This window comes from Brachyhypopomus gauderio, unplaced genomic scaffold (genome assembly GCF_052324685.1).
Source record: "Brachyhypopomus gauderio isolate BG-103 unplaced genomic scaffold, BGAUD_0.2 sc84, whole genome shotgun sequence".
NCBI lineage: Eukaryota > Metazoa > Chordata > Actinopteri > Gymnotiformes > Hypopomidae > Brachyhypopomus > Brachyhypopomus gauderio.
The window spans coordinates 486,216-509,727 of record NW_027506905.1 but is presented as its reverse complement, the minus strand read 5'-3'; the positions used below and the strand labels follow the sequence as shown (position 1 = coordinate 509,727).

Below are 23,512 nucleotides of genomic sequence, written 5' to 3'. Positions count from 1 at the left end.
ATGGTCCAGAACCTCCACTTATCTCTCCAGAGAATATTTCAGAAGATATAGTATGACAGTTCTTTTTCCTTTCTTTACAGAGGAATCTGAGCTATGAATTTCTCTATGGTTATTCGCCCAATGTGTTGTGTGTGCAAAAGTGATTATTCTAGAAATCAAAATGGATCCCTTTTTTCATGGTCTCCCCATACTTATTTACCAATTCACTAGTGCATGTAAAAGAACCCACATAAAAGAAATGTTTTGAAGTTTTAATAGAATCAACAACAAAAAGAAATGCATGAAATCCATATGGTCATACAATTGCTGTGAAGAATATGTAGGATCCAAAGAGAAAAGTCACGAGTGTGGAGGAAAGACCTTGTACCTCACAGCTATAACAATGTATACTTTGTGATTTTTTTCATAAAATGTTATAAAAATGCAAACCTGATCCTTGCCCCACCTCCAAATAAGCTGCTCTGATCTGATTGGCCAGTCATGAACAGCCTGATCCACAAACGTTCAAATCATTGAAAAGGCCCGCCCACTGCACGTGAGCGGAGGTTACTTTAGGGCAGCGCTTCCCAGCTCTGGATCTGAAGAATCCCTTCTGCACATTTTTATCTCTCCTTGCTCTACAATTCCAGGGCAAGTCTTGCATTTAAAACCACTCCAGCCCTTCAAACCTACATGCCAGTGGCATCTACTCCCAAGTCACAGGGTGGGGAGCTGCCCGAGGCCAAATCGCTTCTTGCACCAGAATGTCTTTTTATCCATTTCTTCAAACTTTCTAAAATGCTTACTCAACTTTCTAAAGGACACAGCAACGTCCCAGAGGACTTTAGGCACGTCAAGCAACGCATCAGTCAGATTACTGCACTCTTCACCCAAGTTACAGTAGGTTTAAATTTACATCAAAATGCCAGTGGGGGGGAACTATAAGCAACAGTCTCTGGTCAGTCTAAGGATGACAGACACTACCGTTTGAAACGTAGGCAGGACGCTCCACAATGGGCCAAGTCTGTTTCATACGTTGCCCTGCAGACAGGTTGTTGGTGAAGGCATACGTCATTTCAGAAACTGTTCCAAAAGGTCCTGCAGCAAGTCAAAGATACAAAAGTACTTAAAATTAGCTGGTGTAAATAAAATACAGGCACTATATAGTTTCTACTACACTGTTGCATTTAGTTATTCCACTTAAATTAGTGAGAACAAAATGTAAATAAGTAAAAGTGCTCTTTAAGTTTTGCAAATCAAAACTTCCAAGTGTGTGTATTGAGCTCAAACATCACATTTGACTATTGAGCACAAGATGATAACCATACACTTGCATTTTAAGATAATTTATGCAGGACAGAACTGAAGAGACTTTATGAATACATCTTCCCATACTACAAACTTCACACCAACAGAACACTGAAGGAAAGAGACCAACGAGACTGATCATTTAGGAAATGTTTATTCAGTTTCTCACTCATCAACAAAACATACACTGAAAAGGAAAAAAACCAAATGAAAAAAAAAACTAGAGCATGCATGCAGTCAACTTTAAGATCCCAGCCACTGACAGGTCAATTCTACACAAGAGATGAGATGCAAAACGTCTGTGGCAGTGCAATGACACCCTCTGCTGGCCAACACCACAAATGCACTTTACCACAGTTCAAAGACAATTTGATAGGAAACCGCAGATATTCCCACATGTGACCAGAATAAATCATTTATAACTATTAAAATAAAACAGTCTATGCAATGATTTTACTGAAACTTGCCTTACGAACTGCACTGCAATAGACGCAAATAGGCAAAGTTCCGGCATCACAAAACCTTCCTGAGTTTACTTGACTAGCCCACTGAACAACTGAGAAATCAAACAGATTTGGAATGGATGAAGGGATTAGGGGGACCTGTAAATGTTAACAGGGTCAAAACATCAAAGCAAAAAAACAAAACAAAAAAAAACCTCTTTAAAAGCTGAATAAATTTACAAAGCTTTAGAAGCTATATACAAGCCATGAGATCACCATTAGTTACAAAACCTGCCACAGGGAGGGGCGGAGCTTGGCTTAGTAGCGTCTGCCAAAGGCCCCGCCCCCTTGCATGCCACCGCCCGGCATCAGCTGGTTCTGTCGATTTAAGGCCCCAGATAGAGATTGCGACGTCCCACTCTGCATGTATCCACCTCGACTGACAACCAACAAGGAACGTTAATACTCACATTTTTAGTCATTATCTATAAGAGTCAATACAAGTCAAGAGACATTTCAACAAATGATTAAATGGCTAACAAAAGAAAAGCTACACTCGAGTGTTCAATGAGTCTTGCTAAAGGGCATTACCTGCTCAACTATCCTTTAAAGAACATAAGCTATAGGGTTTGCTCAACTGTCTCACCTGGCCATTGCCCCTCGGCCCATGTGACTCTGTCCTGGAATGCCCCGGTCTGCTCCTGTAAGGTATGACAGCATGAGTCAGTTCTGAACTAGCACCTCCTGCAGGAGAGTTTGTGTGTGCCGAGCTGACCGTACCTTGCCAGGGCCGGTCTCCGTCCATCTTGCGGCCCGGCTCCCAGTCCCGGTTGTCTCTGCACCAACGAGACATTTTAAACAATTAAGAACACGCACTACGCCAACAGCGCAATATAAAGACATGAGCCAAACCAGATGGCCTTATTATTACAACCCACAATCCATCAAGATTGAAAGATGTAAATATGCTGCTCAGATAACCACACGACACTACACCACACCACAGGTTTTACTAGATGAAGGGATGAGGATGTGGATGATGAGGGGGGGGGGGGGGGGGGGGGTTAATGACAGAGGGCAGAAGACGTACCTGCCAGGGACGCCTCTCGCAGGGTTCATGGGACGCTTATCATAGCCCCCCCCACCCCAGTTATCCCGAGACTCTCTCCCGTGTCTGTCCCGATCAGAGAAGTGCTGGAGAACAGATGAAGACAAGAGGACAAATGCTTCAGAAGGAGCAGGAGGTTCTCAAACATATTTAAGGTGTTTCTATTTAGCTAAACAATTTCAGATATTACAAATGCTGCAAAAAAAATGGCAGTGGCTTGAAAAGTTATTTTTAAATACAAATCTATCACTCTGAAAACTCTGTATTTAAAAGTGAGGCTCATACCTGTCCATCTCTATCACCAGGAACACCACCTCTGCCTCCTTCCCTCCTGAAAAAATGAATCATCCAACATCTGGATCAGTAACAGACTACTAGACATCTGGGATCCTCTACTACTCTAACTGTGAAACAACACACTGCAACAACATCATGATTCTGGGCAAAAATGTTACTTTCTTTATCATCTTGGTAGTTTAATGAGTACATCCAATATGGATCTAAAACTTGTTCATTAAACATATTTAAACCTAAGGAAAAAAACCAGACTATTGTATGTGAGCAAAACCATCAGCGATTAGCTAAGCGTGAGCTACCGGTCCATTAGCATGTCGTCCTGGTAGCGGCTGCGGTCTCTGTGGTCAAAGTCTTGGTAGCGGTCCTGCCGTCCGAAGTCTGAGCGTGCGTAGCGATCGTCCATGGGCATCCGCTTAACCGGCCAGTCGTCCTTCCTGTGACACGCAGAAAAAAAGGGGCAAATAAATCTCAACTCTGCACTATACGAACACTCAGTGCTCAGCTTTACTTCCTGAAGGAGCACGTCATGACACGGACCGCCTAATCCCTTCTGTGAGCCTCCCCACACGCACCTGCACGCAGACCGCCCCGTACAGACCTGCCAGCAACACACCACCTCCATCCTCAGAGGAAAACTTCACTTTACGTTTGCACGAAGCACGTGTGTGTGTGTGTGTGTGTGTGTGTGTGCGCGCGTGTGTGTGTGTGTGTGTGTGTGCCCACCTGCCGTCCATGTCGTAGGGTCTCTTGAGGGGACGGCGGTCCTGCTCGTAGCGCAGCTGCTCCTGCTGCCGTCTCAGTTCCTCGCGCTCTCTGTGGATCCGCTCCTGTTCACGACGGCGCTCGTACTCCACACGCACGCGCTCACGCTCCAGGAACTCACGCTCCATGCGGTCGGCGTCCAGACGCTGCTTCTCCACCTCCAGCCAGTTACGCTTACGGATCAGACGCTCCCGCTCCTCACGCTCGCGGAACAGACGGATACGCTCACGCTCACTGCGGCTGTCACGCTCGCTGCCGGGGGGGGTGCAGAGAGAGAGAGAGAGAGAGAGAGAGAGAGAGAGAGAGAGAGAGAGAGAGAGAGAGAGAGAGAGAGAGAGAGAGAGAGAGAGAGAGCGAGAGAGAGAGAGCGAGAGAGCGCGAGCGAGAGCGAGAGAGAGAGCGAGAGAGAGAGAGAGAGAGAGAACAACGGTTAGATTATGGAGGTCCTGGTGGATACTGCACTGCCAAGCCAACAGAGCAGAAAGGACGTTCATGACGACTCCTCGGCAGCACAGGTTTGTGGAGAACGCCTGGCTCTTCTTCATCAGCCACGGCTGACGTGAGCTCTCTCACCTCGAGCACTTAGAGGGAACAAGCAGGTGTGAGCGTGGAAATGACTCTTAAGAACCCTGGAGTATTAGTTACAGCAGAAGTATGTTCCCTGTGAGGTTTCTAATACATAAGAAGCTCTGTGTGTGTGTGTGTGTGTGTGTGGTGTGTGCGCATGTATATGTGTGTGCATGCGTGTGTGTGTGTGTGTGTGTGTATATATTACCCAGAGTGCCTGCGTCTCTCCACCTCTCTGATCTCTCTCTCGCGCTGTCTCTGCCGCTCCCGCTCTCGCTGCTCTTTGATCTGGTCAAACGACAGGATGTCCTTCCTCTCTCTGCTGGAGGACTTGCGGTCTCGGCTCTTAGAGCTCTGTAGAAGAACAATGGTCAGGAAAAACGATGCTGCCGCGAGAGCTTTAACACAGGAAGCACAATGATCTTACAGTAGATAACAAGGGTGCCCAAATGTGCTCCTATACGTCTACTGTGTATCTCAGTCTAAACTCACCAGGGTCAGACATGAAATATTAACCTTATGAAGCTGGTACACTTGTTCTGTACTGCGACTGGACGAAAACTGGGCAGCAAAGAACCCGGAGTCTCTCTTCCCCGTCCAATTTCATGATTTAACTACTTATTGCCCCAGTAAGCAGACACATAATACAGCAGGATTAATGCAGCGAAGACCCAAGTGAACTCAGCTGTGCCTCCCACGTTGCAGGGGACGGCCAGGGGGACCGGAGAGCCTTACCCGCTCCTTGCTCTTGGTTTTGACACTGATGACAGGCTCGCCTTTCGATTTATCCATCACAACAGTCCTTTCTCCACGGGCTACGGCAAAAACAAAAAGAAAAACTTGATTAAATTGCACCACATTTTCTGAGTCGTAAACGGTTAAGTCACAAACGCTGCTGAACGTGCCCCAGATTTACCTTTGTCATCAGATCCTTCGGTCTTCTCCTCTGTGGTTTCAGATCTGCATATAAAAAGTGGTGATGGTTATGGCCTTGTCTGTCCTCCTGACCAAAACACTCGTTACCTGCTGCTCTAACACTCTTACGGGTCGGCCTTGGAGTCCGCCGAGTGTCTTCTTTCGCCGCCAGACTTCTTGGCATCATTTCGGTCGGCAGGTTTCTTCCCAGCGGGCTCATTCTTGGCCTAAGTGGGGAGACACCAGAAGTCATTACACCTACTCAACACGCCACATAACGCCAGTGGCGCCGTGACGGCAGCCGTAAGTCCACTCGCCCTTTCCACGGAGATCATGCGGCCGTGCAGCTCCGTGCGGTGCAGGTGACTGATGCACGTGGTGGCCTCCTCCGTAGAGCACATCGTAACGAAGCCATAGCACCGCGCACCTGGACTCCGGGCGTTCGTCACCACCTTGGCACCGACCACCTGGAGAATGTATGTGACCATCAACACCAGCAACTTACGGACGCAGACATCAGAGAAAAACTTGAAGAGTCAGCCCACCTTTCCATATTTGCTGAAGAGGTTCTTCAGATCTGTGGCTCTGGTGGTGGACGACAGCCCGCTGACCCACAGGTTTCTCCCGCCAGCTGCAGCACTACCTGTGTGGACAGGAATTGTGTGGTCTGGAGCACTGCAGGTAGGTCAACGTTTCTCCCAGATGTGAACCCCTTACATCCCAGTGTAAACTGAAGAGAGGAACCATGTTAAACTGACCTTTGTCATCCTTTGACTCTGGTTTACTCGATTTTTCATCACTGCTAGAGAAAAAGAAAAAAAAAAGAAGGTTGGAGCTTTTCAAAAACTCTCATCTACATGTTGACACTGGAGCTAAATAAAAAATACCCACCTGGTGAGGACAAGCTCAGGCACAGGACAAATACTTAAGGTTGATTCTAAGACTTGAGAAACCATGTAAAGTCAAATTTCTCTGTACATGCCACTAAGGCATCTTAGATGGCAAATAAGACCATTAAAGTAGTTAACGAGGGACAAAGGGAATGGGGGGTGACAGAAATGAAGGTCGATATGCGCTGTCCATTACACTTCCAAAGAGCACCCAAACTGTTTAAAAAGGAGCCAATGTAACAGATTGTAACAGCCATTGTTCTAGTAGACAGAAAACAACAAACCTCTTTTTCTGATCATCACCCTCTACAGAGGACTCTTTCAGTTCGGAAGATTCTGCAGCACTCTCTTCAGTCTTCTTGTCTTCCTCAGTCCCCTCCGCCTTCGACGCCGTTTCCGAATCGACTGCGTTTTCGAGTTCATGCGAGCCGGTTTCGTTCGCGCTAGCTGCCCGAGCGGATGCGCTCTCGGCATCCGTCAAATTGTCCTCGCCGCTGCGTCTGTCCCCGCACGCAAGTTCAACTTCGCTTTGCTTTGACGCGTCAATGTCAGCCTCACAAGCTGATGACTCTCCTTCCAAATTGCTGGCCTCCTGAGCCTTACTGAGGTCGGCCACATCGTCTTCCTCTTTGCGAGAATCCCAGACTGAAGCTTTCTCTTCTTCAGTCGACTCATCTGATGGCTCTTCTTTAAGCAGCTCTGACATACAAGACCCGGCTACTTTCTCATTTTCTACGAATGTAACAGGAATAGAATGGCACAGAGTTTAATTACTTCTGAGACATTGCATTGGTTACTCTGGAAGTGGACAAGGACCTGATCCACTGCTTCACTAAAGACATTTGCACTTACCCTAAACAGAGACTGGAAAAACCAAAGGGAGCTAGCAACCGCTTTCCTAACTAAAGTGGAAACTTCTCAGTTCACCTGATGCACAGCTGAGACAGTGTGAATAAAGCCACAAGACCAGCACATAGATCCGAAGGAGTGTCCATCGAAGATTCACTTTGTAGTGCAAGCATCCATGATAAAGAAGAAGGATTTTTTGTGCTGTCTTTAAAGGGATTTTGCCTTTGAATCAAGCAACTTGTCCATTAGTGAAATTCCAATAAACAAATTGAGTCCTAAAAGTGACTTCGCTTCAACGTGATCCATTTCTTCATCTTCTCTTCTGATTTCTTCTTGGGGCAACCTAGAAACACTGAACTACACTAAAATAGTTCACCACTTATTACTGGCTCTGTGCACAAGCGTCCTTAGGAAAAACACACTCAGCAACAGCTCCAAATATAATACTGAACCGGCTTTTCTGGCTGAAACCTAGACGGTTCACTTATACACAAAGCCAGTAATCATCTCTGGATTTCCAGTCTCTTTCGTCAGCGCTAAGGTACGTTTAAGTGCTAATCGAGCTTACAAATTCATGGTGCCATCTACAGTGTTTCCAAACTCTTTCATACAGTACCTATTTCTCCTTTCAGGTCTTCAGGCTCCTCCTCTAGTTCGTGTTCCTAGAAAATAAGTCAGAAATATCTTGAAGATACAGGATATTTGTAGGCAAAAAAAAAAAAAAAAAGCATCAACAAATCCAGTTAGAACAAGCAATGTCACTGAAATCCACACCCAAAGTAAAGATTTTAATAAGCTACTTCCTTAACTACCTGAGAATCCACGTTTTGGTTTTCTTCGAAGTCAAAGTCTTTAGTTTCCATTTTCTGAAACAGTAAACAATGAAGTTACACATGGTGAAAAAGAAAACATCAGTAAGTTTTAAACAGTTATGGTAAACACTGACCTCCTCTGGGTCAGGCTTCACTGGACACACGAGGGCTACAGGATCTGCAAGATCCTCGTCGTTTTCATTGGCTTCTTCATTTGACATCATTTCCAGAAGTTCATTCTCATCATATTCATCACCGTCAGCTGACACACAATTATCAATATCTGCTTCATCCAGAACATTCATGTCCATGATATCCATCTCCTGAAGACTCTCTGCATTGGCTTCAGGATCATCCTGGAGCAGAATAGTAGTCTGCATTAGTTTCATTAGCCTCAAGCCATTAATGAAGCTGCATGAGATTGTAACTTACATTACTGCTGCTCGGTTCATTTGAATCGAGGATTTGTACACTAGAATGCACCTGGCCATCAACTGAATCCTCTTCGATTGCACAGTCCTCTGATTCATCATTATCTTGTCTTTTCCCTGCAGGAAGGGAATAACAATGGTCACAACTGCACAGCACAAGCACTTTCACTTTCGTTCATTTTTATTACTAGCTTGATTAAAAACAAACTCAGTTTACCTTTAGGAGTTCGTCTAGGTGTCTTTTTGGGAGTTATTTCAAGTTGAACGACTATTTCATCTGGATTGCCTCCTTCCTCCTCGATAGCCTGAAACCAAAACTAACTTACTACACAGCACCGTGACTTTAAAACAACATGAATTAGCCAGGTTAGCAGTTCTGACGGTTGTAAAGTATTTATCGGTGCGCAGTTTCCACGTTTTTCTTCAAATCTGACTTATGTTACTCTCATTTAAGATACAGCTCACTGAACCCGAGCGAGTGTAGCTGTGGACGGTTAACGAGGCCTGGTGGCGCCGCGTCCAGCTGCGGCCCGGGGGAGTCGCGCTGCTAACGCTTGTGGACGTAATAATGCTTTTGTAGCCAACGGTGGATGTTCAGAGTTACACCCGGGGGACGAGCTGGGATAACGGGGAAACATTAAACATCTCTCGCCCGTCACGGTTCAACACTCAAGGTCGAGGTGCAGCTACACTACACGGGCTGTTCGGACAATACGCGTTAGTTCAGTACGTGGTGACTGGAGCCGTTTTACCACACAGCGGTTACTGGTTTCCCCCACACACGGTTACTGGTTTCCCCCCACTCGGTTACTGGTTCTCCCCCCACACGGTGACTGGTTCTCGGACCTTCTTCAGCCGCTCCGACAGCAGGCTCTTGTTGCCGCTCATGTCCAGGTTCCTCTTCTTCAGCTCGGCCTTCAGGTCGATGACTCGCAGCTCCGACAGCTTTCGCACACCCGCTCCTTCGTGCGCTTCGACGGGACCCGAATCTGCTGGAGACGCGTTTTCAGACATTATTGGTAATTTCCTGAATGTAATTTCTAAAATTTGTGTTCGTGCGAACTGTCTAACTTGATCCAAACTGCGCTCGGTCTGATTTTAAAAACAGATTTCTTGCACACGGCAAAATGGCGGCGTTGGCGTGCATTGCGCATGCGTCAATGTTCAACCTCAACGCGCCCAATCAAAGAAGGAAAAATAAAAGACTCTGTTCCAGACCCACAGACCGTGTATATAATTGGTTGTTATATATTATATTATATACCGTCACTGTCCAGACCTCTTTCTCATCTTCTCATCTCTCTTCTCAACTGTCCAGTCCAAAGTTCACAACAGAACAAGAACGAGTGGAGGAAAGGTTAAGAGGTAACTGGGTGCAGAGATACTCTTTGCATTTACGCAATGTAAATCTGACCTTCCTAGCCTTTACTTTAAACCTAACTCCTTGAAGTAAAGACATGTAAAAACTTGTGCTGAAAAATTTAACACAGTTAAAGCTTTTGCTTTTATGTCATGCATGTGTCATCCAAGGATGCAGTTGTCTTCCACAAAACTTTGATGGGGATGAGCGTGAATTTGAGCATGGTCCAGGTGTGGCCTTGGCACTTGGCAAATGGCAGCATTCATTTGAGACAAACACAAATGAAATGTGTTGAGGTTTAATACATATCTTTAACCATAGAAGTTCCATCCTGATCGGGGCTGTCATGGACTTTAAAGTCAAATCAGTTTCATCATGGCATTAAACAGCATACGGTAAAAACGTAAGCAAAAGGTCCACATCACAGTACACACACCACACACAGAACAGAATCTGCATAATATACAAGGATGTGCAATAGATACTACCATTGACATTCCACAATAGACGCTGTACAAAACACAGCATACAATAGACATTGATGATGATTATCATGATGCGATAGATGTTGTGTACCTGAAGAAACCAGAAACCAACCAAACACGGACAGATAAAAGTGAAAGGCTTTATTAACAAAGGAGAGATCCAAAATCTTAGTCGCCAAATAGGTGTGGGTCAGTCAGTAAACCAGTACATACAGTTTGAACAAAGGTGTAGACGAGAAAACAGTGAAAGTAGGAAAACCAGAATGAGCAGTTCAATAAAGTGAACAAAACGTAACAGGCCAAGGCTACAGCTACATGAGACAAACCAAGAGAAGCAAAACCAGACCAAACACAACACACAAGAAATTACAATTTACAGTGACTGAGAAGTCAATTCATTCACGCAGACTAGGTCACAAACATTCACATTCAATATGTCCAAAAATAATTGTCAAGTTAGTGACTTACAGAGTGCTTACAGATTATTTTCATGAGGCATGAATCTAATGAGTTGTAAATTACATTAAAAATTAGGATTCAACTTTGCATTTTAAACTTGGCATATTATGTCATAGCTACAGATCAGTCTCCAAGACCACAATTCATGCCTTCCTCAAAAAGCTTACTTAGGACAGATAAATTATTAAAACTAGCACTAGTATATAAAATGCAATGCCAAAACTGCTTAAAGTGTGATGATCAGTTTTTTTGAGCATTCAGAAAACACCACTCAGTTTCAGTATTTGGTACCTGTTTTAAAACATTAAAAAAACTTTCCAAAACATTCTTTAAGAAAAAAAACCACTTATGAAAGACTCAATGAATTTATGAATTAAAAAGTATGTTGGTCTAACAGAAACCTAAAATGCCTTACAGACACAACATGTGACCTACGGAAGATCACCGCTACGAGAAACTGAGTTACGTTGTGCTACTCAACATTTCAGCACAAATAAAATAGGCTATTATTCCTCAGTTAACAAGCAGGCTACTTTACATGGAGAAAAAATTATTCTCTTGCAAAACATTTCAACTATCTTTGGCGTTGCAGACATCATTGCAAAGCTTTGGACCAAAATGTAAGCCTGAATACATTACTACCTCAGAAAAGGGAGGGCAAGTGTATTTGTTTTCAGGACATTTCATCCCAATTGTGGCAAACAAAATAAAAAAACATATATAGTATAAATAGATTAAATAAAAATATCTAAAATATAAAAACACATTTTTTAAAAGACAAAAATGCATGCAATGCACAGCCTAGAAATTTAATCAAATGCAAACGTTTTCAGCCTGAATTTAAAATTGGCTATGATATGGACACCTATGAAATCTCACATTTGGATCTGAGAGCATAGTAACTGATAGCTGCCCCATTATGTGTTGTTCCAGATGTGGACACTACTAGCTGACTAGTACACATTGATCCTAGTAGTCAGCTGGGTTTCTACTCCATCGTCATGTCTGAGATGTAGGGCCTGATCCATTTAGTGATGTATGAACATTAATCTCGTCAGCCCTGTAGTTGACACCAGCATAAGGGTCTGAGAACTGTGAGATTGGAGGTATTTTGCTCATTGTCCTGGTTAACGATCTAGCACCAGCATCCTGAATCAGTTCCAGATCTCTAATGGTCCTTTTGGGAAGTGAGGTAAGGAGGCTCTTGCAGTAGCCCAGAGTGGCCTACCTAAGTCTAGCACACTAGAAACAGGTGTTTGGACAAAATAAAGTTAATGGCACAACTGTAAAGCAATTACCTGTAACAAACAAATAAAGTATATTTGAGGTAATATTAGACACATACGCTAGAAGGAATAAAAGTTACTGAATTTGATAGGTTTGTTGGCATCATCAAGGGACAAACTTTTAGAGACTAGAGGCTCCTCTAGCACGAGGAACTCTGGGCTGGTGGTCTCTTCAGGTTCATTTCGTTTGGCGCCAGGACTGGAGGATAAAACTCTGTGTGTGTAATCATAGGACCCAGTCGATTCAGTCATGAAAGGTTCGAAAGAAGGCAACTCTGCCGTCATCTCTTCAGCAAACGACGAGGACTCTGGCAAGCTATGTATGTGAAAATCAGACGAGGGTGCAGATGGAGCAGGAGCACGGAGTCGCTGTTGCTCGTGGAGGTTTAGTTTTGAGACGAGTGGTTTGCCCACAGTCACCGTTTGCCTTTCCTGAACCTCCTCATCAAGGCAGCTGTACTGGTAGTGCAGGCTAACCATGAAGGAGAGCTCACTCTATGGATAAAATTAGCACAAATGAAGTGACCAAACCATGTTTAATGTTTAATAATATAGACACAGACATGGCAAACAACATTGACCTTGAGTCTTTGCAGAGCAGAGAGACGAGTGTAGAGTCTAGGTTGCTCTTGCGGTAGCCGCTCATCCATGGACAACAGTAAGCTCCCGGCATCTCTCAGACTCTCCTGATTAGTACGTTTAAGGTCCATCTCTGGGCCCTGAGAAACACAGCAGGTAATGAAAGCAAAAGTAACTTCACAGCAACTGTTAAGAGACTGGGAACATATTAAGGCCATTCGATTCGCGGAAAGGACATTTAAAGCACCTCGGTGAAGTCTGAGAGCTGAGCAGAGCATCTTGAGATTTCTGTGGGTTTCTCCAAAATCCTGGTGTAGATGATCATTATGTTGGAGAACTCTGCTGCAAAACCCAACTGCACCTTCACACCACAGTCGAAGTGAAGGACACGGCTCTCTGGTAGAACTGTCACAATGTGAGCAATGTCAAGTCATTTCAACACTGCATGTAAATTTTCTTTACAACTGCATACAATAAGCAGATAGACAAATTATTTATTAAAATAAACCATAAGGAGCCTGTTTTTGCTTGACTGCAATGAAACAGTCATATACTACTTATACTACATATACTACTTATACTACATATACTATTTTTTGTGTCTTGCTTGTCAATTGTTATTTACTTTCAGTGAAGGTGATATCACTGAGTACACCAACAACATTCCTATATGATGAGTATTCAGTTTCAGGTGTTTTGATCAATTAAATACCAAAGGTTTATCAATGTGTTTTCAATATATGATAAGGCATATTACACCAGATTGAGCAATAAAACTGGTACAAGAGTTTTTTATGTCATAAAAAATAAGATAGCTTACCATGTGCAATAGCCCATTGCAAGTTCCGTGTTGAGGCCATAACTGGACAGTCAGGGGTCTGAATCCGATCAGTCAGAGCGCGTCGTTCAGAGAGGTTACTGCGCAGTTCCAGGGCCTGACGTCCACGGGTGAGCTCACACCTACCCATGTCTGCAAACGCAAGGATTCAATCACCTTCCATACGCAGTAGCTATAGTTCAGATTTCAAGCATGAGCACAGAGATACGTTTCAAAACCACACTGGTGAGGAACTTGGTGAGAGTGATAGTGAGTAACAGTCAAAGGGCTGATGAATGTTGTTGATAACAGAACAAGCTCAGTTTGAAGGAGCAGAAGTTGAAACAGCCCCTAACCTTCAGCCACTCTGTCCAGCACTACTGTCACCTTCTCCTGCTCCATCAGTCTCTTCTTCAGGAAACTCATGAAGACTCCATTGGACAGGTCGTCTTTGTTCACCTCGAAGGCCTCAGCATCCACACACCTGCGCGTTGAAGTGCAACACAGGTTTCCTATTTGTTTAGCGTAGCAGCAGATTTTGTCGAGACGGAGTTTCCTGAGAAGCATGTGAGACTCACGTTGCGTAGCCAAACACAATGTTGGCCGTCACTTTCAGGGGTCCGGGTTGCTGGATTATATTATCATTCAGATTTCTGTAACAATAACAATAACAGTTGAGACTGAACACACTGACCAAGGCTTATATTGTACATATATTTTAATATAGTTTGCACTGGCATTGAAGATTGTGGATTTAACACGATACACATGTTTTCTAAAAGCAGATGTTTTTCTTATGCAACCCGTCCAAACTGCATTTTACTGCCAAAGATAAATGCATTGCTTACAATGTAGCCTTTTAAAGAACTGGAATTGTTATGACACATAACATATCACATAGCAGCGTTAGGGCATAACTGCATGAGAAAAGACCATGTGCTACGGGATAACAGCGTCAAGAGTTATTATGTAAATATTATTACGTATAACTGCACCTCTTACGACACATGTCCAGCAGAAACACATTGAGCCCAGTCTGGCGTTCCTGCATACGCTGCAGGACGTCCTGCACCCAGAGGCAGTGTTCAGAGGTGTACGAGACAGGAGCATCTATAGGCACCATGAAACTGTTGCCATAGTTCTCATAGCCATGACCAGCATAGTAGAGCAGGCCTGCATCATTCACACAAGCCAGACGTAGGCAGCCATAAAGGAAAATGTATATACAAGTCATGTTTAGAGTTACTTTAGGAAAAACCTAAATCATTTTGAAAGTTCATATAAATGAGATGCTCAACGATTTGATCCTGATCCACTACATAAACTAAGCAAAGGTCCTTCAAGTTCCCAGAGAAGAAACGAGGACATACCATAGACGCCACGTCCCAGAAGCAGAAGGAACTCGGTGACAGCTCTTTGCATCTCATGCCAGTTGAGGTCCAGCAGAGAGACCACCTTGAAATCCATCTGCCGGAGCAGGTTGGTCAGCTCGTACACGTCGGCCATGGGAGCTCTCAGCTGCCGGTGGTACAGATAGTTCATGTTCCCGATGAGCAGAGCCACCTTATCTGTGGCTGAAAGACACAGGCATAAAGTCTGTCTTTTTTTACAATTTAAGAAGATGTTTCAGTGTTTCATTTCTTTCATTGGACATGTTTACATACTCTGTCACCACACTGTGGATGATTGGATGATTATTGTATATCAGGATGATAGGATATACGATACTCTAAACACCATAATAATAATAATAATAATAATAATAATTCTCATATGAATCAAATGTATTTTAACAAGCTGTGTTTGAATCCTTTCTCAGCATGTACAATGTCATCTACTTCAGTCCCTTCAATGGGAATGCAGAATGGAGTTGAGAATGAAGTCCACACCATCCTCTATACACCACAGACATCATGCAAGTCATGCAAGTCATGCAAGTGCACTGATGATATCTGATCTGTATGCACTCCCACAAAGGTGCTATAAAGACATCAAGTGAAATAGGAAAACTGACTGACACTGTTATGGCTGTGATGATGAAGTTACCTTCCTCAACCGTCTTCCAGGAGGTATCAGTGGAAGATCCAGGACCTGGATGGGAAACATGCCATTGTGTCCATCTGTTGTGTTCATAGAATAATGCTGGATGTTGGGTGACTCACACCATAAACATTTTAAATAGAATTCATTTAATCAGAAAAAAGTTGCATTTTTAAACTTCTGTTAGGAGATTTGGAAGTAGATAACTTGATTTTGAATTCCTACCTATTTCTACTTGGACATGATCACTCCATATCTCATGATAAAGATTGTAAACTCTGCAGGAGTAAATCCCTCGGTCTGCTGTGGTTAAACATGGAACCTGAAAATATAATTAAATATACTGTGTGAATGACATGATCACCAGGTTTATATTAGCAGTATCTCACTGAATTGTAATGTGTTGCATAAAATCAGTCTCTCTCTCTCTCTCTCTCTCTCTCTCTCTCTCTCTCTCTCTCTCTCTCTCACACACACACACACACACACACACACACACACAAACTTCCAGCATATATTAATTGGAGTGTGCACATGATGGGGAATGTGCGGGACCTTCAGGATGCCACCAGTAGCCTTTGCAATTGGACGTTTATTGTGGCACCACTGAAACTTGGGGGGAGGGTTGGCCTGTGCAGAACATTCCAGAAGGAGCATGTCCCCCTCTGAGAGTGTCTGCGATCTGGGCTGCTTCGTTATCCATAGTCCACTGGCTGTTGAGGGGAAGATCACACCAGAGCCTGCAACACAATCAAAGATTCAAGCACCTAGCCTGAGCCGTATCTACTCGAGGAGCAGGTAGTAAAACGGTAACTTTTCAGTTGTCGGTTTTTAGTGAGGCGTCTAGCATATTACCTCCACCAGCCGAGTTGATCAAGCGCACTTGAGCCCATCTGCTGAAGGTCCACTTCTCCCCAGCGTTGACGCGGCAGATGTAATGACCTTCCTGTGCTGCACCAATCGAATTCAGAATGAGATCTGGTGCATTACCACCAGGTACCTGCACAGCACACATGTGGACACCATGTTAACCTTAACAGGCACCATAATAGCTCTCTAACCTCACACAGTTTCCAAAAACAGGACCAAGAATGTATTTATCCTTCTTTCCAAAGACCACCTCACTCAAGTTCAGGTGACAGGATGGGAAACATTTGATGATTGACTGCATATAATAAATATATTATTGCAGTTTTAAAAGAAAATAATGAAGAAATAAGTATAAAATTTTATTTAATCTGCACCCAGATATTCTTTTAACACATGTATATATACTACATGATGGGCTGTTCTCTGCTTTCTAGCACTGTTTACATATTGCTGTAAAGCCAAATATATCCTATACATGGGAGCTTTGAAAGGGCTTTGTTCAGACCTCCTCTTCCCTCTTGAACCACTGGTAGGTGAGGCCCAGTGGTCCCACAGCTCTGCAGCTCAGCATCACACAGCCCCCCTCAGGCACCTGAACACTCTGTGGATGCTCCCTTATCTCAATTGGCACCATCACTAGGATGATAAAAAACAAATACAATAAATACATACATATAAATGAAGTAGACAGAGCGTTGTGTTCTGTGTGCCATTATTTCTATTAATAACACGTTCAAACTCGAATTTTCTGCAGCATTGTCTGAATATACGCGTTTGGGGTTTGCGCTGTACGTGTTACAGTGCAAACAGATTTGACCACAGACCGTATGTCTGTGTATATACACGCGTGTGTGTTTACCACATGTGGTGAGGTAATTCACAGCTTCGTGGTGCTCTATCTTCCTGAGGCACTGTAGCAAGAAAGTCAAGGAGCACTGCCTGTGTGTAAGCAAGCTGAGCAGGTAACGTCCAGGGCTGCCCTTGGCACTGAGAACCTGAAGGGAGCAACTCGTCAGCTCCTTCTCACTGTACAGAGGAAAAGACTTCATGCACGGCCGAAACACAAACCTCTCGTCTCCATGCCAGTAGCAAAAATCACAAATTTAGGCTGAGGCTGTCTCCCTATTGCATGTGAGGACGTCATTTCAATTGAGACGGGATGTCTTACCTGTAGCGGAACTGGGGTTGGTCAGTGACTGCTGCTGCCAACTTCCTCCAGCCACAGTTTGAATTGTCAAGCATGTCAGCGAGGTTGTTTAAAGCAACCTCACTCAGGGTTTCCAAGCCCACATTCCAGTCTTCCATATTTCGGCAGAGTTCTCTCAGTATCCTGCCTAAGAAATTCAAAAGCCTGGAAATTTAAAAGCACACTGCATGCAGCACTGATGAAGGACCTCTATCTGAATATATACTGCATATTTCTTGAGTAGCTTTTTGAACTGATATTTTTGCTTGTGTGTGTGTGTGTGTGTGTGTGTGTGTGTGTGTGTGTGTGTGTGTGTGTGTGTGTGTGTGTCAAAAATCGATCATTGTAATTTAAACTGCACGCAATAAGCAAGAACTCAGTGGGGGAATTACGCCTGGATTCTGACAATGCCAAGGCTCCAGTGTTAATCCTTTTGTATGAGACACCAGTATGTGGGCTTTCCCGGACTACACAAATAAACAGATGGATGTAGCTCCGTTTGTAACTACACCTCGCGCGTCAGTAAAGAGTGAAAATGTCCATCTTTTTCCTTTTTTCCGTGTTAAATGTTAATGATCCACCGTTTAAAATGAAAGGAACAATAAAGAAGTAAATATCAAACAATACTTTATAACTTATAGCAACAGTATCGCAAAATTGCCTGTGCTAATTTGACTGCGAATAGTAGGCATATTTAAGTTTTACATTAAAATGTAATAAAAGCTGAAAGCTCGTTGATCATTTCATAACCATAGGGTAAACTATATAAAAATTGTAGTTCGACTACCTGTACAGTAAAGGGTCTTCCAGGAAGTATATCCAGGCCTGTACTGCGCTTTTAAAACCCACTCTGTGTATCTTCCAGTCGCATCGATCTCTCTATAGGAAGTAATGCATTTGTTTCTAATTACTGCTGCTCTGACAACGTGTCAACCGGCTTTTCTTAGGATTATAACTCAAAAATCTTGATATGAAAGATTTAAACTGCAAGTCCGCAAATCTCTAGTGAGTCCTAACAGCCACTCTTTAACTGTAGCGCACCGTAGTTCCTCTTTCTAACACATATTTGCATGCACACCCATCTTGCAGCTCCGAACTTAATAACCAGGTTTTACTTTCAACTTCTATCAGCCTATAGCAGAAACGCTTGTACAAGGGCACAAGACTGATGGGCAGGCGCGCATGTCAAAGAGAAGTAATAGATTAGAGTAATAGATTAGATTAATAGATTAGAGTAATAGATTAAAGTAATAGAGAGTAATAGATCTGAACCAGACGTGAGTTGTTCATGTCCAACGCAGTGGCTCTTGAGTGCACTTCTCCCATTTTCAGAGTGCTATGAATGGGGGAGTTCACCTTGTTTAATGTTTGATCCATTTTAAGGAGGATGTTTATTGGACGATTTCTATGCAGCTCGGACATTTTAAAATCACAATTACTGTGAGAAAAACGCCAGTAGTCGCACCTATTGCGCAAAAATATTCGCAGTTGCTAAGCAAACGTTCAGTTTGCTGAAGATTGTGGATATAAATGGACACTGACAGATTCAACATTCGTCGAGCTATATTAGTTTGAGCATATTCTGAGTGTTGTACACAGCTGTTTATTATTGGAAAAGAGTGAAAACTAATTATTTTAATCTTCATGGATCAACAACTAACAACGCATCACGGACGCATTAGCCAACAAGCAAAAACTAATGACAAAAGATGGGAGTGGTTTCTAGCACTAAGTAGCCTACATATTGCAAACCCGAAGAAAATGGACAGAATCACAACGAAAATGCGATGAAAAACGTTTGGATTTGTTTCCATGCAAATAATATTCACAAATTAATTATAATTAATTTGCCAAACTGTCATTGGTATTAAAATGTTAAAACTGCATCAATATAAAATCTGACCCATCTAAATGGTATCAGATGTGTTTTGGGGTGAACGTTTAAACAGAGCTAGAAAACATGTACCACTTGTGCGAGATTATATAACAAAAATATTTTAATAAACTAATTTATCTAAACAAATATGGCATAAAACTTAAAACAGTACATTAAACCAAAAAGCAGAAATACATTGTGATACTTTCTTATTAATATACAACATTAAGCAGTTCAGTATAAGGCTACTGTATGACTTGTAGATATTTGTTATAATTTACCCTAATCAAGTAACAACTTTGCATAAAAGTGAGAATGTTGCTAGCATTTCTGAATAAATTGTACAATACAATCATTACACTCAAAAGAACTTAATTTATTTAAACTCAAAGAAACCAATAGGCTTAATGTTGGCCAATCCAGGCCAGACTCACAGAACCAGCACAATACCAAAACCATTAACAGGTTATTATATTACAAATAAGGTGTACAGGTGGTCAAAATATAGAGAAAATTTTGGGGGAGATTTCAAACACTTCAAATAAGCAGCTTGCTGCAACAAGGACATATTAAAGTTTGTAATTCCCACATTCATCAAGGATGTAGCGTCTTGTCAAAGTTCCTCAGAAGCTTTTGCCTTTGTGCAGTCTATTGTAACGCCATATGTGCTCCTTCCTTAAACGCTTCCAGTATTCTTCACTTTCAGGGTCCAGTTCACTGAGTTTCGTAGGGGGGCCGAGGTTCAGTTGAAACAGCCTGGAGATGGCAAACAGCATTTAGGTGACTTTCATACATTTAACATTGCTTCTACAATTTGCAATCACTGAAGGCAATGCCGTTGTTTTCTGACATTCCTTACTCTTACCATTCTGGATATTCCTCTTTGGGTTTAAGTGGTGGATCTTCTCCCTGTTTGTATATGTTTACTCCTACAGCATACGAGGTCAGCTTTGCAGGGTCTCTGCACACCTCTGGACCCTTGAGGACATCCTTCACCATACCTTTACCCTTCCCTTTGGTAGCTGGGGGAAGACACAAACAGAAATAAAAATACACTTCGGTATACTAGTCTAAACTGTATGGATTATTGCAATTTAGAGGTTACACATTCTTTAATGATTGGATTTGTATGAACGGATGACCATCGAAAACAAATAAAAAAGACTGTCTCAAGCAATGTCTATATCTAGTTGTGTTTCATACATTTATTCGGTAAATAACCTATAGATTCAACGTCTGCCCTTATTTGCTATCCAAGGTCAGGACTGGCTGAGCTCTTCTAGTTAACCAACTTAGCTAGCTAGCAAGCGCCCAAGAAATAAAACATGGAAAATAAAGATAAACCATACTGGCTTTCTTAGCATATCCTCGAGCCTGGAGCTGTCTGTTGAAAAAAAAGTAAGTACAAAATTCAGCGTGTGAATTAAAAAGAGGGAAACGAGCCGCCCTAAAATGATTCAATATGTTACTAAGAGACATTCTCATAAGAGCCTACACCATGCTGTTACAGCCACACTTCCGGGAAGACGAGCTCGCGCTAGTATTGGTACTGCGCTTGCGCAGTGTTGTACCCGCTGAGATAGCGGTAATAATATAGGTTTATTTTTGTAATATAGTTTTATTTTTGTAATATAGGTTTATTTTTGTAATATAGGTTTACATACACATTTGCAGAAACAAGTCAGCATCGAAAAGCAGCAGCAGCTAATTGTTTATTCATTGACAATGACTGCGTCTCATCTGATATGAAAATAATTATTTGCTAGCAAATGTAGTGCATTCCTCTCCACTAGAGGGCAGTAGCGGTCAACCTGTGTGTATAATATCAGAGCAGCTTCCGGTCCGTGTGTGTAATATCACCACAGCTTCCGGTCCGTGTGTTCTAGAAGAGACTGAGAAGATGGCGGAATATTCGTCTGTCCAAAAAGGCTCATTAAAACTCAAAGGAATTGGACAGGTTTCGGCTGGTAAAAAGTACATAACTTCAAATGTCTAGTGTGAATTTCAAATGTTTACTCAAGCGCAGCCGTGTGTGAACGTCGTGGTGGTTTAGTTACTCAACTGTGGGCCTTGGGACTAGCATGTTAGCATAGCTACTACGTAACGTGTGTGTGTGTGTGTGTGTGTGTGTGTGTGTGTGTGTGTGTGTGTGTGTGTGTGTGTGTGTGTGTGTGTGTGTGTGTGTGTGTGTGGTGTCTAATAGTAAACGTGTGTGTGTGTGTGTGTGTGTGTGTGTGTGTGTGTGTGTGTGTGTGTGTGGTCTAATAGTAAACGTGTGGTGTGTGTGTGTGGTCTAATAGTAAACTTGTGGTGTGCAATAAACGTGACGTGTGTAACTCTAATACCAATTAAACAGGAAAAAGAAGAAGGACGAGGAAAGAAAACGCCTGGAGAAACAAGTGTTGACCGCCCAAAACGACGAAGAGGAGAAAAAGAAAGTCTATGTTGACAAAAGGACGCCAGCACAAATGGCATTTGACAAGATACAAGAGAAACGGGTATGTTACACCTCTTAATAACATTTAAACGGGTATGTACACCTCTTAATAACATTTAAACGGACATTATTCCGCGATAAAGCAGATGTCTGTGATGAGCCAGTTCTGGTGAGTCCAAGCGCTGAATCCAGGCAACACGGTGTATCTTCAATAGTTTTAACGGAGGCTCAGCCTCTAGATCCTCAACTCCTTCAGAAGTAGCTGCTGTTGTTGTCGCCACTGTAATCGTTGTTCGTGACATTCCCACATTTTATTCAAGTGTTTTGTTTTCTTCTTTCATAATTTTCACTAGCAAATGGAAAGAATTTTGACCAAAGCCTCCAAAACACACAAACGCAGAGTTGAGGTAAGAATGTATTTTCATGACTTTCAGATTAATTTAAGGTTTAGATTTTGAGGAAGATTTCCATCACACCTTTAACCAGACACACTGAGTCACTAAGTACTCTTATTGACGTTGCCATGCTGGTGTGTAATATTTAAAAGCATGTATGCTGAGGGCCACAGCTTTGATATGTGCTGAATTAATCAGTCTGCCCCCAGCATAATCTGCCACATTTCTTTTTTATTGGTGTATTTATCCTCGGAAATTTGTAAAATGGTCATTGAATATGTAGTATGTCTGAAAGTAAGAACACAGTAGAAATATGGCGTTTTGAGGGGTTGCCATGACGATCTGTTATTGCACAACTTCTTCACATGTGCAGTTTGAGCCTTTCCCAAATGGAAAATATGAAAATTATTGAGAGAGATTGTCTGCATACAATGTTGAATAATATATTGCTTTGGTAATAATGATGCATCTTCTCTTGTTCTAGGAATTTAACAGACATCTAGACACCCTGACGGAGCATTATGATATCCCTAAAGTCAGCTGGACTAAATGATGGAGGATTCAAACTGATCATACATGTTGGATTTCAGTCAATGCAGGATTCATAGATTCATTCCTTCGTGTTGTAAAATTGAGAGGCTGTCATGTAAACAATTGCATCTTGCTTCTAGAGCTTTACCTAACAGCATCTGGCAGGGTAGCTTTGTTGCTAGAACTGCAGAGGCTTTAATGATGACAATACAGATCATAATAGTACTATGTGTGAATTTGCTGTGCTCTCTGTTAAGTTGAAGCATGTCTGATGGCAGTCCCTGAGCTGTTGTGGGTGGTTAAAACCTTGTAGTGGTATTATAATATTCTACCATGATATATATTAAGAGTGTGGTGTGGCATCTCTTGCTCTGTTACGTTATATATATATTTTTGAAAATTCTGGCTTATAAAGAAGTATATGCTAGAAACTTTAATTTTAGACATTCTCTCTTCTATATATATATATATAGGTTTCATGTCACTTTCTTCATTACATTTTGTCTATTAAATTATTTGTGCTATGCTTCTGTAATGTATCCTTTTGTTTAATTTGTGCCGTGTATTCTGATCGTAGTTTATACTGAATGACTTGTATGTCAAAGTACTGAGATCCTAAAGTTCTGCAAATGTAAAGTAACTGAACATTTCCCAGGATATCATATTGGCTCTTGTAAAGCTAACTACAGTGTTCAGGTAGAATAGTACAAAGTAGCTTCCCAGGCTGTGCATTGTAACATTAAATTGTTTCATTTAATTTTCTATGGTCTCTGGTGTTTCGCTGATTTGTATTGATTCAAAAACTGCAGGACCTACTTCATGAGGTATAA

At 42.4% G+C, this 23,512-nt stretch overlaps 4 protein-coding genes across 9 annotated transcripts; 1 reads left to right on the top strand and 3 right to left on the bottom strand.

Annotated features, from left to right (window-relative positions):
* Positions 1 to 1,425: 1,425 nt before the first annotated feature.
* Positions 1,426 to 9,512, bottom strand: safb (scaffold attachment factor B). 4 transcript variants are annotated; one of them, XM_076991611.1, is made up of 21 exons: positions 9,208 to 9,512; positions 8,579 to 8,666; positions 8,363 to 8,478; positions 8,065 to 8,286; positions 7,931 to 7,984; positions 7,735 to 7,780; positions 6,554 to 7,001; positions 6,138 to 6,181; positions 5,925 to 6,022; positions 5,697 to 5,846; positions 5,509 to 5,606; positions 5,381 to 5,424; positions 5,200 to 5,279; positions 4,673 to 4,818; positions 3,859 to 4,149; positions 3,435 to 3,569; positions 3,124 to 3,169; positions 2,821 to 2,924; positions 2,511 to 2,566; positions 2,377 to 2,431; positions 1,426 to 2,169 (listed from the first exon to the last, which is right to left on the bottom strand). In XM_076991611.1, exons 1-21 carry the CDS (start codon positions 9,373 to 9,375, stop codon positions 2,049 to 2,051), a joined length of 2,610 nt encoding a protein of 869 aa, XP_076847726.1. In that variant the 5' UTR covers positions 9,376 to 9,512; the 3' UTR covers positions 1,426 to 2,048. The 4 variants fall into 4 exon arrangements, with proteins under 4 accessions (XP_076847726.1, XP_076847727.1, XP_076847729.1 ...); XM_076991612.1 differs by having other exon boundaries at positions 6,138 to 6,178; XM_076991614.1 differs by having other exon boundaries at positions 8,414 to 8,478.
* Positions 9,513 to 10,332: 820 nt separating this feature from the next.
* malt2 (MALT paracaspase 2) lies at positions 10,333 to 18,761 on the bottom strand. 3 transcript variants are annotated; one of them, XM_076991631.1, is made up of 16 exons: positions 18,231 to 18,761; positions 17,426 to 17,608; positions 17,117 to 17,283; positions 16,763 to 16,893; positions 16,243 to 16,387; positions 15,943 to 16,127; positions 15,613 to 15,709; positions 15,394 to 15,438; positions 14,718 to 14,921; positions 14,343 to 14,520; positions 13,926 to 14,000; positions 13,704 to 13,831; positions 13,351 to 13,500; positions 12,778 to 12,935; positions 12,533 to 12,670; positions 10,333 to 12,446 (listed from the first exon to the last, which is right to left on the bottom strand). In XM_076991631.1, exons 2-16 carry the CDS (start codon positions 17,560 to 17,562, stop codon positions 12,012 to 12,014), a joined length of 2,373 nt encoding a protein of 790 aa, XP_076847746.1. In that variant the 5' UTR covers positions 17,563 to 17,608; positions 18,231 to 18,761; the 3' UTR covers positions 10,333 to 12,011. The 3 variants fall into 3 exon arrangements, with proteins under 3 accessions (XP_076847746.1, XP_076847745.1, XP_076847747.1); XM_076991630.1 differs by having other exon boundaries at positions 17,426 to 17,591; XM_076991632.1 differs by lacking the exon at positions 18,231 to 18,761 and having other exon boundaries at positions 17,117 to 17,252; positions 17,426 to 17,562.
* Positions 18,762 to 19,674: 913 nt separating this feature from the next.
* On the bottom strand, positions 19,675 to 20,856 carry mrpl54 (mitochondrial ribosomal protein L54). The gene is made up of 3 exons (XM_076991634.1): positions 20,669 to 20,856; positions 20,185 to 20,341; positions 19,675 to 20,075 (listed from the first exon to the last, which is right to left on the bottom strand). Exons 1-3 carry the CDS (start codon positions 20,802 to 20,804, stop codon positions 19,943 to 19,945), a joined length of 426 nt encoding a protein of 141 aa, XP_076847749.1. The 5' UTR covers positions 20,805 to 20,856; the 3' UTR covers positions 19,675 to 19,942.
* A 284-nt stretch (positions 20,857 to 21,140) lies between these two features.
* Positions 21,141 to 23,444, top strand: fam32a (family with sequence similarity 32 member A). Its single transcript, XM_076991655.1, has 4 exons — positions 21,141 to 21,293; positions 21,676 to 21,817; positions 22,110 to 22,163; positions 22,636 to 23,444. Exons 1-4 carry the CDS (start codon positions 21,220 to 21,222, stop codon positions 22,702 to 22,704), a joined length of 339 nt encoding a protein of 112 aa, XP_076847770.1. The 5' UTR covers positions 21,141 to 21,219; the 3' UTR covers positions 22,705 to 23,444.
* Positions 23,445 to 23,512: the final 68 nt, after the last annotated feature.